The following is a 14,933-nucleotide window of genomic DNA, read 5'->3' on the forward strand; positions in this document are numbered from 1 at the left end:
CTTTCTCTAATAACAAATGAGTGGGAACCAAAGGATAGATTATGAAAAAACATGAAAAAATGACTCCAATGATTAGTTTTCTTAATTTTTATGAAAACCAAACAAGCCTACCTTTTAGAAACGGAGGGAGTACTTGCTATCAGTTAAAAACTAGAAATTCAGTATAAAAAAATGGAATATATATATATATATACTGAAAAAACTAGTTTTATATATATATACCGGAATAAAAACTGATTTTATTCCAGTATATATAAAACCAGTTTTATATATACTAGTGTATATATATATACTGAATTTTTAGTTTTATACAAACTAGAAATTCGGTATAAAAGAAATGGAATATATATATATATATATATATGAAGTGTGAACTTACGAGGAATCATAGGGAAGGAAGAAAGCGAAGCAAGAAAAAGTATATTACGGTGGTACTAATAATAAAATAAAATAAAAAAAGTCAATAATTTCTTTTCTTCATCTCTTGTTCAAGCCAAGGGTCTAAAAACTCTCACCTTCTCTACTGACACCTCTTCTTTCTAATCATACATTCTTCCGATCCCCCAACGAATCCAGATTTCACCAAACAGCCATAAACCAACTCCACCTCTCTTAGTAAGCTCCGCCAAAACTCATATCCAGAATTTCTTATTTGTTGATTCTCCTGTTTTATTCAGCTTTCTGATCATGATCTCTTTTACTATAGACTCTGAATTTGGGCAAATTTGAAGCACTTTTAGGGTTTATATATTTTGCTAGTCAAATCAAACTCAGATTCCTCAGAATCTCTTTATTTTTGCTTACTGAATCAGATTATTTTTGCTGTTAATTTTGATTTGGTTAGGGGTTAACGATGGCTAATACAGCAGCAGCATGTGCTGAAAGGGCGACCAGTGATATGCTTATTGGTCCTGATTGGGCAATTAACATTGAGTTATGCGACATTCTTAACATAGAACCTGGGTATTTTTCCTTCATGCTTTTTGCTTTCCCCTTTGATGTGTCTATTATCAAATTTGAATCAATTTATGAAGCTCAGATAATTTAAACTCTGCAGTCAAGCAAAGGATGCGTTGAAGGTTCTTAAGAAGCGACTTGGAAATAAAAATCCCCAGATACAAGTGCTGTCTCTCATTGTGAGTATGACTAATTTAAAGAATTGATTGTTGGTGGATGTCTTATCTAAACTTTTCTCTGATCTACTTTAGGGGACTGTAGCATGTTGTCTTGGTGATGTATATTTTAATTTCTCTATTCGGTATAGTGAAGGTAGCAAGACTTGGTAGGAATGTGTTAATTTGTCTATAAAATACTTCTGATACTGCCGCTGAGGTTCCTGGTTCATAATTTGGAGACTAGAAGGAGTCTGAGCTAGGGCTATTATACATCCACGTCCTTGTTGTATTATTCTTGAACTGAACCTGAACATCTCCTAGCCGTCTTTAAGGTTTCCTTCCATCACCATTCTTGAACAAAATGCTGGCTAACCTGAACAAAGTGCTGTCAGTTTGTTGTTCTCTATTTAGACTTATTTACGTTCCTTATTTGGTTGGAGCCATCTGTGAATATCTTCTGCAGTCTGGATATGTGGCTTGGAGAGGTTAATATGGTATGATAATGTGTAGAAAAATTTAGTTGGAAATGGAAATGAAAAATCTAGTATTTCCCATGTAATGTCTCCGTGCCAAACTGTCTGGGGAGGAGGAGGTGTCTCTATTCCAGAGGCAAGCTTAATTTTTTGCATATAATGTCTATCTTGGTTTGGTTTAAGGTGTTCACACATCATGTACTTTAGAGGCCTAATATGATACATGTATGAAGTTTATGCCCTTTTGGGTGAAAAAGCTATAGTATTGAAGCTTGATGATTTTCATAATTTGAACCAGGTACTGGAAACACTTAGTAAAAATTGCGGGGATCACGTGTTTCAGCAGATCGTTGAGCGTGATATCTTACATGATATGGTCAAAATAGTGAAAAAGAAGGTATCCTAGGTTTTCAAGCTTCTGATTTTGTTATTTTCATGCTTCAATCTTGATTAGTTGGTATCAATCTCCTCAAATTTCGATTATGCAGCCAGACTTGAATGTGAGGGAGAAAATATTGGTTCTCATAGATACGTGGCAGGAAGCTTTAGGAGGGCCTTCTGGAAGGTTTCCTCAGTACTATGCTGCATATCATGAATTGAAGGTGCTCATTTTACATTTTTTTGTTCTGTTTGTTCTTGATATTAGGAAGTTTTTTCCTTTAAAATACTTGGTTTGTCTTCATGGACTGAGAAGTTACTTTTTTGGACTGAGTAAAAGTTTCTTACTGTGAATAGGATAACTGCTTTTTAGATAGTTTCTTACGACGAATTCAAAACACTAGCTCTAGTCCCTGTCCAACGCTGTATTTGAATATTTATGCACTCGAGTTTATCAATGTCTATGGCCTCTATTAACTTTATCTAACACTGAAATTTGTCTTATTCTTCTCTTTATCTGACACTGAAATTTGTCTTATATCATCCGCTTATGGGGTAAAAAAGTTACCTGTCTAAAAAAAATATAAGTCGAGGCAATCATCCAGAAACTTCGTAAAAAAATATGCATTCACTTGTTTCTTCTCTTAAGAAACTGCAGTTGTGACTTTTAACTAAGAAATTTAGTTACTGAAGCAGATTGATTTGTTGAAATAGAATTAAAACTACTCTTCTTTATAGTTTGGTTGTTCAATCATCACCACTTTCCTACTTCAATTATTTCAAAAAGTACATGTCAAAATTTGTATCATAAGTCAAGCGATCAATTCGTTCTTATTGGTTTCTTTAGGATACTATGTAATTCTCTATGCCCGTAGTGTTTGTTGAAAAACAACATTAGATATCTCTTAATGCGGGTGCATCATTCATTAAGTTTCTGTCGAGGCCTACTGGAGACTTTCTAGCAGCTTCATGCTTCACCGAATGAACTCAAATGGATAATTGTTAAACTGGTTGGTTCTGAATTCTACATGCTTCACTGAATAAATTTTAATTAGTTACTGTATAATGATTGACAGTCAGCTGGAGTAGACTTCCCACCTCGAGAAGAGTACAGTGTGCCCCTGTTTACACCTCCCCCAACTCAGCCAATAATTCATTCTACCCCAACATATAATGATCCAGTTGTTGACGCCTCTCTTCCAACTGATGCTTCTGGTCTCAGGTAGTTTTTATACTTAATTTTTTGGAATTCTGTGGACGGTAATGTACTCAGATGATGCATAGAACCATGCTTTTATTTAGGGTGTATTTGAGATGGGTGATTATACGTGTTTGACGACTTCTAAGTTAATCTTGGATGCTTATGGATCCCCTCCCAAGATCTGTCATGTTTGGCGTCCTTTCAAATACAAGGAAGACTAATCCAGAGTTAAATGGGAATCCATGGTTGACTTTCAAGAAATTGTGGTAGTCTGGTAGAATCTAGAGGTTCTAGGCAACATAACAGCCCAGGAATATTAATTTCTCAAAGATTGCTTCCCCCCTGTTGTTCCCTCTCTGGAATCCTGGGCTCAAAATACACTGCAACTTTATTTTGAGTATCATGTGAAGATACATTCATTTCTATTCTATGGTTGAGATTAACTCATCATTGATGTTAAAAAACTACGGGGGCTTCTGTCTAGCAGATGTTCTAGCTGATCTCCGGATAATGATATTATTATTGTTTGTTGACTGTTGTGCTTAATGCAGCTTGGAAGAAATCCAAAATGCTCGTGGTTTAGCAGACGTGTTAATGGAAATGCTTGGTGCCTTGGACCCTCAGACTCCTGAGGTATTTGTTTCATTTCTCGTCTAAAATGTGTAAAAGAAGTTAGAGAACTGTATTACATCTTTCAAACCTCATAGCTGTAGATAAATCGTGTGATTTGGGGTTGTGGCTATTTACAAAATTTCCAGTCAATGTTTTTGTCAGGAATAATTAGAAAGATAAAAACTGAGAAAGAAGTAATAAGAATATTGTGAGAGAAATTATGAAATTTCAAAAAATTGAAAGAAGTCTGCATGTTCGTTATATGCGGTTATCATTGCTAAGATAAGAACCTTCGGTCGATAGAATTTTTTTATGTCTTCTGTTCGATGTTGCATTGCAAGCTTGGTGTACTGTTTCTTTCTCCTCAATAACTGACATCCATGCCGATAAGGATTTAGTTGTATACAGACTGAATCTATAGTGGAAATTGCTTTTCTTTTGTCTTAACATGATTACCCAGGACATGTTATTGTGGATTTCTGTAAACTTAAATGTGATAGTGCTATCATATCTCACAAATTATTTTTCTTTTGGGCAGGGTGTAAAGCAAGAACTGATTGTTGATTTCGTTGATCAATGCCGTTCATACCAAAAGCGTGTCATGCTTCTAATAACCAATACCTCGTGAGAATATATTTGAACTGTTACTTTAGAGGGTTGTCATCATTTAGCGGCTCAGATCTGTAACTAACAGTTGGGCTGCTTCTTTTACAGAGACGAGGAACTTCTATGTCAAGGTTTAACGCTGAACGATGACCTGCAGCGAGTGCTTCAACAACATGATGACATAGTGAACGGAACCCGTAGTTCACCTGCTGGAGTAAAAACAGCAGAGACTTCTGTTGCACCTCTTGTAAATGTCAATCACGAGGATGATGAGTCAGAAGATGATTTCGCTCAGCTAGCTCACAGGTGACTTTCTTATTTATTTTTGTTCCGTTTGTTCTTTGTCAATCATATTCTGGTAAAGCATTGTACATTTGTCATGCTCATCTTTGTGCGTAAACCTCTAAGACACCAAGTGGTAATTCCTTCCAAACATCCAACATTATCCCCAAGCTTTCACGGGTTCTTATGCAGGGCCCCCCATAATATTTTTCTATGGTGTATATGTTGTTTTGAGTCCAAATGACGTAAATGTATATCTTTTTGGAATCATTGTCAACAGCTGATGTTGTTTTAAAGATTTCCACATTATAAGAAATATGAATATTTATCCACAAAAAGCGATTTGTACCATAAAAGTTATTTCATCATCAAGTTTCATAATCATATTAATGCCAAGTGAACTTTATCCGTGTCAATGTGTGCGTAACTCTTCCCTTTAGTTTTGACACATCTGTATTCACATTTTGGTTCACAATGCTTTATATCAACGACGTCATTTTGATCTGTAGTACTAGGTGATGACCAAATTTTAAGCAGACTGGTGGGTACTTTTTTTTATCTGATATGGGTGCTTAGGTTAAAAATAATGGTTGAAGAAAATATGTGATACGCAATAGGATTTTATGCTTAGGTGGCTGACTCTCTGAAAAATAAGGCTGTGGGTGTATGGATTTTTCTTTATCCGAACTTTCTGCTTAGTGGCTTTTCATGTAAACTATGGGTTCTAGTAAGATTTTTCTTTATTTGAAGGTTGTCATAAGGTTTGATTATCATTCTTATCGCAGGTCTTCAAGAGACAATATGCAAGGGGCAGGAGCGAAGTCGTCTTCCAGTTCCAAGAAAACAGAAGTCCATGTTAGCCCATTTCTTCCCCCACCTCCTTCTTCCAAGAAACCTGTCAATAGAAGAGTCCCCATTGACTATCTCAGTGGTGATGTCTATGGATCAGAAAGATCTTCAGAACTGGTGGAACCAACTGCCACCGAAGTTCCTCCACCTTCAAACCACAGAAATTCCAGCTCACCATTGAGGCCAAGTGGAAGTTCCACATCACCATCCCCCTCTTATGGGGATAATCCAACCTCATCTTTTTTTTCGGGGCAGCCAATATATGATGAACCTGTGCACCCTCAAACTGCAAACTCCACCGAACAACAACAGATGCCTGCGGCTCCTTGGGAGGTCCAGTCGCCTGTCGTCACCATACCACCTCCACCATCTAAGTATAATCAGAGACAACAATTTTTCGAACAACATCAGCATTCTAGTTATGGTAGCAGTGGCTCAGGAGGATCCTTGGATGACAATCTAGTCGGGAAGACCCAAAATCTCTCTCTTAATGGCAGCACCAGTCGTACTTCATCAATACCAACAAAGCAAGGCTCCAAATCAGAGGATGAACTATTCCAGGATCTGCTAGATTTTGCTAAGAAAAAGTCCCCATATCGTACTACTGACTAGGTTTTCTTGTTGGCTATGCAAATATGATATTATGTGATACAGTTTAGGAGTCAAGTTTCAGGACTTGCTATTGAATAAATGTGAGAGAGGTCTTCCGGCGTGTTTCTGTTTGAAGTATATAGTCTTGAAAACTTGGTATGATCTGGATTTTTTTTTTTTTTTTTTTAGAGTTTTATAGCATTTGCTATTAACTAGTTTGTGGTAAGAGTGAGGTGTTTATTCATTCATGAATTTGTGGGTTTAAAGGGGTATATACTAATGGATGTAAATTTGAATGTTCTCTGTTCAAATTAATTTGAGTGTTTGTGTTTATGGAATATGGACCACCAGCAGGCCATAGAAGGGAAAGCTTGGATGACAAATTAATTGTTCGTGTTTATGATTTATCTTATTTTTTGGAAAAAAAAGGAAGTTACGGTACAATATTTTACAAAGCTCAAAGCAGTAGCCATTGCTTCAGAATTATGATCCAATAGCTAGCTTTTGAACACTGCACTATCGATTGAGACTAAGCTCTCCTGGTAAATGTCTGCTCTTGATACAACATCTACACCTTCCAATTCCAAAGAGGCATCAATAACTTCAATATCCTTCATTTTCTCCTGTAAGAAGGTTGATAAACACCAGACCACCGCTATAACCACACAGAAAACCAAACACTCCATTTTTTGTAATTGCCTTAGGACCATAACCGCTGTAACCACAAGGATGATTTAGAGTGAACATATGCAGTTTGCTCCATGAGTACTCGTTATTCTCCACATTTGTGGCACTGCAACTGTAGTCATAATCATTCAAAGCATACACTTCATATACTTTACTAGTACTGTTTAATGAACCTGCAATGTAAACAATCTTTCCTTGGTCACCTCCTATGACATCTAACAGAGAGGTTATGTCGGGAGCAGGTACCACCACCTCCGACCACAAGGTTATGTCTGGAACAGGTATCGCTCTGAAACTTTCTCTGCTGAAATTGAAGGAAAAAATCACTCTCTCAGGATGAACATTCAAATGCAAGACGTCCATCATTTCGTTTCCGCGAAAATTCTTTCCGACAAAATAGTAACAGCCATTAAGATATCGACCTTGATTTTCAGGATTGTCTTTATGAGTATGACCGTAGAAATTGGCATCCATACACCACCTCTAAGAATCTGAGCGTAAGCTGTATATTTGGACCTTGTTTTTGGGAATGATGTTAAGCTCATTGCCGATTTTAAAGAAAGTGATTTGCAACACTTTGTAATCACACGTTTCGCAATCGAAACCAAACAAAACAAACTCAGATTGTAATACACCAAATTCTTGTAGGAGCGGTAATGATTTAGGGAGACATCGAGATTTCTTAGTTGCAGGGTTCCAAAGAATAATATTCCTGGGTTCGGCATCATGTATGCAAATGATACCATGACAAGAACCTACCATAAGGATCTAGATAGTCATCCTCATCATCACTTAAATGTGGTGACATGCCTAAATTTTTGCAACTCCATTGACCACAATCTTTTTCGATGTCACCACTACGACGACACGACGAAAGCACAAAAAAGTGTGGTTTGTAGTTCAAATCAAAATTATTTATAGGACGATATTGAAAAATGAAATTACCCAACTTACTGGTGGAGTTTCGGAAAGTGGCATGTCGATGGATGAAATCCGAGCTTTCAATAACTGAGCGCCATCGTCTGCAGACAGCCTTGAATCGTAGAAGAGAGACCACTGGTAGCCATAATAGAATTTCAATCAACAAGTCTTCTGTTGGAAAACTAGGATTAATCCCAGGATTTCCATCCATTAATCGATAAATTCCTAAGATTGATCTGATAACGAAATGAAATAAAATTGGGAAATTGACATTTACTTCATTGATAAAGTACTTAAGAAAGAACTGAAAAATTAGAAGTATATGGCAATGCAAAGTGACACGATACTTTATGATGAATCATTCGAACATGTGCATTTTTCTTTGCGTTCTTTGCCCAAATTACATGATTCTCACTTAATCATCGTTGAAGTGTGGGGTGAGAGCAAGTCTTATTGTGGAATCCATCCATCTTCCATCTTCCACGCCAGCTCAGTATTTAGAACTGTGGATGGAAGTGCAAGTGTAATGGTGGAATAGTAGAAACGTTATTCTTAATGAAGCTAAAAAAATGCAATTAAGAATGAAGTTTTTTTTTCAACCGTTAGATTTCAACAACTCATTATAAATCTACGGATAAAAAAGAAACGCTATTTTTAATGGAGCTAAAAAAACGCAATTAAGAATGGAGCTAAAAAAACGCAATTAAGAATGAAGTTTTTTTTTTCCAGCCATTAGATTTGAACAACTCATTTTAAATCTACGGATAAAGAAAACGCAATTCTTAATTGCGTTTAACGCTATTCTTACTGGCGTTCAGATGGATTCCACGAACCCTTCCACGAAACCGTGGAACCTTGCTTGGATTTTCTGTGGAAGACCCCAACTTGGAAGCCACTAGACTTGACATTCCATGATTTTTCCACACTTGGAATAGTTTGGATTCCACCATAAAACTTGCTCTTAGAAGACGCAAGGAGATTCCACAAATTATTTTGATTTTATTTTATTTTTGGAAAAAGGAGGTTTCCTCGTAATATAGAAACATAATTTCCATTGTCGCTCTGAAAAGAGTTACGAATCACGGTTACATATTAATTCTAGCTTTGAATGTTCAAATAGATTAATAAAGCATTTAGAGTAGTGTCCTTCCAAGTGTGGTGGATGTCATACTTGTTACAAAAAACTGATAAGTTTGTGGCCCATATTACATCTGATCTTCTAACTAAAATAAAATCCAAGGCTAGGAAGTTAATCTCAAACTTCTTCTTGTTTCTGAAATCTGCACTTATCTTGTATCTTTGTTCCCTTGCTGTTGCGTACTTCTTATCAGCAGCAGTAGAGTAGGTTCAGAATTGCTTCTAAACGAGATAGTGTGACCACTCAATTCTGTTGCCCATCGGAAGGCCGCTTCCGCTCCTTGGATCTCTAGTTGTTCCCAGAAAGTGCAGTTTGCATCGAGTCTTCTGAATTCTCTGATTGTACCTGTGTAGTCACAAAGAGTTATCCCAATTCCTGCCTTAGATGCAGAGTCCCTCATTGATAGAACTATGTTCATTTCAAGGTCATCTGTGTTGTTTGTTCCCTGGTTTGCTGAGTAGTTATTTTTAGATTTTCGTCATCCAAACGAGTATAGAATAGAGAGTGCATTATATTATAACCTGGTTTGTTTACGGTCAAATAAGCATTTATATACTTGGCTATGTTATTTGTCGTTGTTACACTGTTTTGACTTTCCTTTCTAAAAGTAATATTATACCTAGCTTTCCAAATAAACCTGATGATTACAATACATGGAACTTTCCATTCGACTCCAAACCTATCTCTATGCTGCTGTGCAAAGCAGTCATCGAGCCAATCATGAAAAGTAATTGTACCATTTGTAACAAACTGTTTATCTAAATTAAAATGCATCCATACCTGAGTTACAAAATTACAATCAAGGAAAAGGTGAGTTAGAGATTCCTGACCTTCATTACATAGCTTACAATTTGTATTTATGTTGGGGAGGATAGCCGCCATCCTCATATTAGTTGGCATAATGGTCTGAGCAGATCTCCACATAAAATATTTGACAGATGGGGTGATATCCATCCCCCAAATTTTATTCCAGTTTTGGTTTATCATACCAGTATAATTGATTTTCTTATACAACGACTTTACAGTATAACCTTCCTGAAAAAGATATTTGTTTAGCGAGGTACTTATTTATTTATAAATGCAAATTTGTTCATTGGGAGAGTATTTTTTACATCTTTTTACCTGGTATCATTTCTAATTTATGTGACACAAATGTAATGGACTTCGAACATCTTTTTGGACGTTGGACCATCCTAACAAGAATGTGTAATGTTGAGATTATTAGTCCCACATTGTCTGGGTTATCTAAGATCCTGCGGTTTATAATTCCTTAGGGCCTCTCCACTCATTGCCAATTGGTTTTGAGTTGGATGTCCATATTCTAACTTGGTATCAGAGCAGGCTATTTGCGACGAGTTCTTTGACCGCGCCTTTATTCTGCATCACCCAAATTATTGTCCACGTGTGAGACCCAATGAGACCACACGTGAGGAGGCGTGTTGAGATTATTAGTCCCACATTGACGTGTTATACCCAACGAGGTTACACGTGAGGGGACGTGTTGAGATTATTAGTCCCACATTGTCTTCGTTATCTAAGATCCTGCAGTTTGAGGATATGATACATTTTGGTTTAAGTGGAAACAAAATCCCATCAATTTTTAATACATCTTCGAGAAGAAACTAATGACTTCTTGCAAACCATTATTGATTTGGATGAGATGTTTGGTGTATTTATATAAGTTTTTATATGAAATTTATTGATTATTCACTTATGTTTTCATAAGATTTTTAAGGACTTTAAAACAATATCATTCATTTGGACACGTTATTCATTTATTGAGATTAGACTATAATTCCACCTAATACTCCACTTATTCTGCATGCGGCAAATCTTAACGCCTTCGATTGAATCAAATCCTACTAAAAATGTGTTTGAATTATAACATATGAATTAGCGTCTATGGTTTAGAATTACCGGGTCAACACTCAAAAGGGGGAAAGATTATGTAGCTATTAACATGAAAATACCTACGAAAAGCTAGCCAAGATAAAACGAAGGTTGAGACTTCAATGCTAATCTTAAGGATCATCGCCATGTTTTAATGGTATAATGATAAAGTCAGGGTAAAATGCATGTAATACATCGTGACAAAATCCTTAAATTCATTGTAGATAATAAAGACAAAGTCCGCACACAAAATTTAGATATTCCACTTCGAAACAAATTTATCAATAACAAACTGGCTCTAGCAACTGAGTTTATCCAGTTTATTGCTTTCTGAAAAATCTTCTATGTTATCAACCTCTTTTATTTCATGATTTTATCTTTGTCATGCTTTTAAATTTGATTTTTGTTTCTACCTATCTTTTCATCTTCGCTCCTCATAAAGCTTAAATATAGTTTAATTTATTTTAATAATTTTTATTTGTTAAATTTTAAAATTTCTTGTCTTTGACTATTATACTTTTGTCAATCCTTTGTTCTTGTCTTAATCTGTAATTCTTATAGTACTTTAATTCTTTTCCTTTTCACCTTTGTTTTGTGTTTTAATAGTCACGATTCAAGTAAATTCTCCAATTCCCTTCGATAAAAGTAAATTCTCCAATAATTGTTTCTCTTTTTCTAGTAAGTTTCTAATCTTTTTTAGTTTGCAGGATATTTGATTTCAAATATGGAGGCCATCCAGTATTGGAATTTTGCAAGCATAATGCTTACTTATTTGTTGACAATATTGTCTTTGTTAGAGCATTGCTCGGCCGAACTCGTTTCTATATCAAGCTTGTTTGTCAAGTTTAGTTGATCAAAAATATAATCTTGATTTCTAGTCTACTTATAGCTATATCTCGGATTAGGATAGAATGTGTAGTTGAGCTTCAGACTTCACGGCGTTCATCGATTGAAGATGAAGATCTACTGAGGAGAGCTTGGAGGAAATTCATAAACAAAAGGTATGTGGAGACTAAAACTTATCTATCACTCTAGGTACGCATACTGTACACATTTGATATTTCGAGCTGAGTTTAACTCGGTTATCTATTTCTCGAAATATGTTTTGGAAGTTTTTTGCTTCTTGACGAGTTTAGTTGGAAACAATTTATTTGTTGGAAACTAAATAATAAGTCAAAAGATGATCATATCCTTGAAACATCTTACATGATTTATGTGAGACAATCATTTGATGTCGACTTGGAAAGTTTCCTATTGATCATTCGATCACTTGAAAATTACTTATAAGCTAATAGTTTGTGTGAGACAACTATTGTCGTCTTCTAAGGATGTTTCAATGATTGAAATGGGAGTTTAGAACAAAAACCTTTTTCTGGATACAGTAAAGTATGCGTACCTAGTATGCAAACGGTTTAACTGTAAAGTCCGGGAACCTTGTTTGCATATTAGTATGCGAACGGTTTTACCTGAATTAGGTCCGGGACGGCTGTTTGCATACCCGTTTGCAAACGGCTGGACAAGACCAAAGTCCGGAAGCTATAGTTTGCGTACCTATTTGCAAACTTAGAGGTTTAAGTTCTAAAATCGGTTAAGTATGTTTTTCATACTCATGAACAAATACATTTATGAATTAAGGAATGCAATCTTTGCAAGCCGTGGCTTAATGTTCATGAATTGATTCTTACGATTCAATCCGATTTTGATTCAATTGGTTCATACATATTTCTATGAGATAGTGAACAATTAAACAACTCTATTTGAAACACAATTAGATTCATTTGATTATATTTCATGATTTATTGATCTTTGTAGTTGATCTAGATGTGTTAGATGAATGTGGTTAAAACAAAAGTGTTCATATAGATAACTTCGGTTAACTGTTATTGAGCCAACTCAATATACACGTTTAGGTACAGTTACCCATATCTAAATGAAGTTATATCTCATTGTGTCTAACAAGCTAAGACCATCTAACAATGGAGATATATTGTTTTTTTTTAAAGCATACTTAGCTTGAATCCTAAATCAGGTTTTCATCTAAAATATTGTATGCTTTATTACTAAGCTATCTTAGCTTTGATTGAAAGCAAACCCTGATTTGAAAGACTATATAAGGGAGAACTCTAGCAACTGGAAAACCTAATCCCGACACTTTTCTGTGTCATAGTTGCGTCTAGAGTCGATTCTCCTTTAACCTAGGTTTTTCCAAAACCATTATAGGTTAACGACTTGAAGACTTCATTTGGGATTCGTGAAGCTAGATCCAACTATTTTCTCTGTAGTTGCGTATTCTGATCTTATTTGTTCAATCGTATTGAGTACTATCTTATCTAAGATTTTGCTCTAGATTTATCTCTGATAGGTAAAATATAAAAAGTAATCACAAAGCTCTAGATTGATATTTCTAGGCTGCTCTTCGGGAATATAAGACCAGATCAATTGGTTCCTGTTCACCTTGATTTATCAAAAGACGGAACACAAACTTTGTAGGTACTTTTGTGAGAGACATAGTTATCTATCTGAATAGACTTATCTATGGGAGACATATTTGTTTATAAGTCTCTGACTGTGGGTCGTAGCAACTCTTAGTTGTGTGTGAGATCTGCTAAGGGAATCAAGTGCGCAGAATCCGGCATGGTTCTCGAGGCGTAAGGAACGCGACTGTACCTTAATCGGTGTGATACTTGGTTAGGGCTCAACTACAATCCAGTCTGAAGTTAACTTGTGTAGGCTAGTGTCTGTAGCGGCTTAATACAATGTGGTGTTCAAATCTGGACTAGGTCCCGGGGGTTTTCTGCATTTGTTGTTTCCTCGTTAACAAAATTTCTGGTGTCTGTGTTATTTCTTTTCCGCATTATATTTGTTTATATAATTGAAATATCACAGGTTGTGGGTAGTTCAATCAATTGGTAAATCCGACCTTGATTGTTGGATAGGAATTGATTCGCACATGGGCATTGGTCTTTGGTACCATACAAGTTATTTCTCATATCAATCGGGCTAACATATTTCTATTTGTTCGATTGTTGATTGTATTGAGAAAAAGAGATACAAATATTTGATATCTTTCTTGGTTGAGCTCGCTTTATAAGTTGGTGCTCTCGGAATTAAATTGGAGTTAGTCCATACAGATTTCCGAACGAATTATTGGGTGTGGTTGTTATACCCCTACTTTTTCAGTCTTATCTATCAGTTTTGTAAACCATCACTCTGTTAGAGCTCTTCTCGGTTGAAATCGCAATCGTTGCTATCTCAAGCTTATTTGTCAAGTTTAGTTGTTAAAACTATAAGTCTTGATTTCTAATCTACTTATAGCTATGTCTCGGATTAGGATAGAATGTGTAGTTGAGCTTTAGACTTCACGACGTTCATCGATTGAAGACGAAGAAATACTAAAGGTATGTGGAGACTTCATCAACAAAAGGTATATGGAGACTTAAACTCATCTATCACTCAGAAGTCTATTTCTATTTTATCTCCTATTGAGACAAAAGTCATATAGCTATATAGACTTTAATTATACACATTTGATATTTCGAGCTGAGTTTAACTCGCTTACATATTTCTCGAAATATGTGTTGGTAAGCTTTCGATTTAACCAAGTTCATCTTTTATTATTGACTAAAATCATAAGATGATCATTTGAAAATCGCCTGGTAACATCTTTTGTGTGAGACAGTCATTTGATGTAGACACGGAATGTTTCCTATTGATCATTTGATCACTTGAAAATTGCTTTGAAGCTAATAGTTTGTGCGAGACAGCTATTCTCGTCTTCCAAGAATGTTTCAATGATTGAAATGATAGTTTAGAACAATTAACCATTGATTGGATATAGCACAGTATGCGTACTTGTATGCTAATTGTTGCAAGTGTATTCCAAGTACGAGAATTTAGTATGCATACACGTATGCGTACTAATTCAACAGTTGAAGTCCAGGAACTATAGTATGCATACCCGTATGCGTACTGATTTCAACTGAGTTTGGTCATGAATGACAATATGCATACCCGTTTGCATACTGGTGAACAAGACCAAGTCCGGGAACTTAGGTATGCGTACCCGTTTGCATACTTGAGTGGGTTAAGTTCTAAAATCGGTTAAGTATGTTTACATACTCATGAAAAAATACATTTATATAATAAGGAATGCAATCTTTGCAAATCGCAGCTATAATGTTCATGAATTT

At 35.7% G+C, this 14,933-nt stretch overlaps 1 protein-coding gene across 2 annotated transcripts; it reads left to right on the forward strand.

Moving 5' to 3' along the window:
- The first annotated feature begins 459 nt into the window (after window positions 1-459).
- Window positions 460-6,440, forward strand: LOC113346356 (TOM1-like protein 3). 2 transcript variants are annotated; one of them, XM_026589901.1, is made up of 10 exons: window positions 460-616; window positions 845-963; window positions 1,058-1,136; window positions 1,887-1,985; window positions 2,077-2,190; window positions 3,043-3,188; window positions 3,719-3,800; window positions 4,318-4,403; window positions 4,494-4,691; window positions 5,453-6,440. In XM_026589901.1, exons 2-10 carry the CDS (start codon window positions 854-856, stop codon window positions 6,126-6,128), a joined length of 1,590 nt encoding a protein of 529 aa, XP_026445686.1. In that variant the 5' UTR covers window positions 460-616; window positions 845-853; the 3' UTR covers window positions 6,129-6,440. The 2 variants fall into 2 exon arrangements, with proteins under 2 accessions (XP_026445686.1, XP_026445685.1); XM_026589900.1 differs by having other exon boundaries at window positions 460-615; window positions 841-963.
- The last annotated feature ends 8,493 nt before the right edge of the window (window positions 6,441-14,933 follow it).

This window comes from Papaver somniferum, unplaced genomic scaffold, assembly GCF_003573695.1.
Source record: "Papaver somniferum cultivar HN1 unplaced genomic scaffold, ASM357369v1 unplaced-scaffold_99, whole genome shotgun sequence".
Classification (NCBI taxonomy): Eukaryota; Viridiplantae; Streptophyta; class Magnoliopsida; order Ranunculales; family Papaveraceae; genus Papaver; species Papaver somniferum.

Excerpts from the sequence above, each read along its gene's own strand:
- LOC113346356 (XM_026589901.1), top strand. The coding sequence starts at position 854 with ATGGCTAATACAGCAGCAGCATGTGCTGAAAGGGCGACCAGTGATATG. Across the intron at positions 964-1,057 it reads ATTCTTAACATAGAACCTGG|TCAAGCAAAGGATGCGTTGA; the intron begins GTATTTTTCCTT and ends TAAACTCTGCAG. Across the intron at positions 4,404-4,493 it reads CTTCTAATAACCAATACCTC|AGACGAGGAACTTCTATGTC; the intron begins GTGAGAATATAT and ends CTTCTTTTACAG.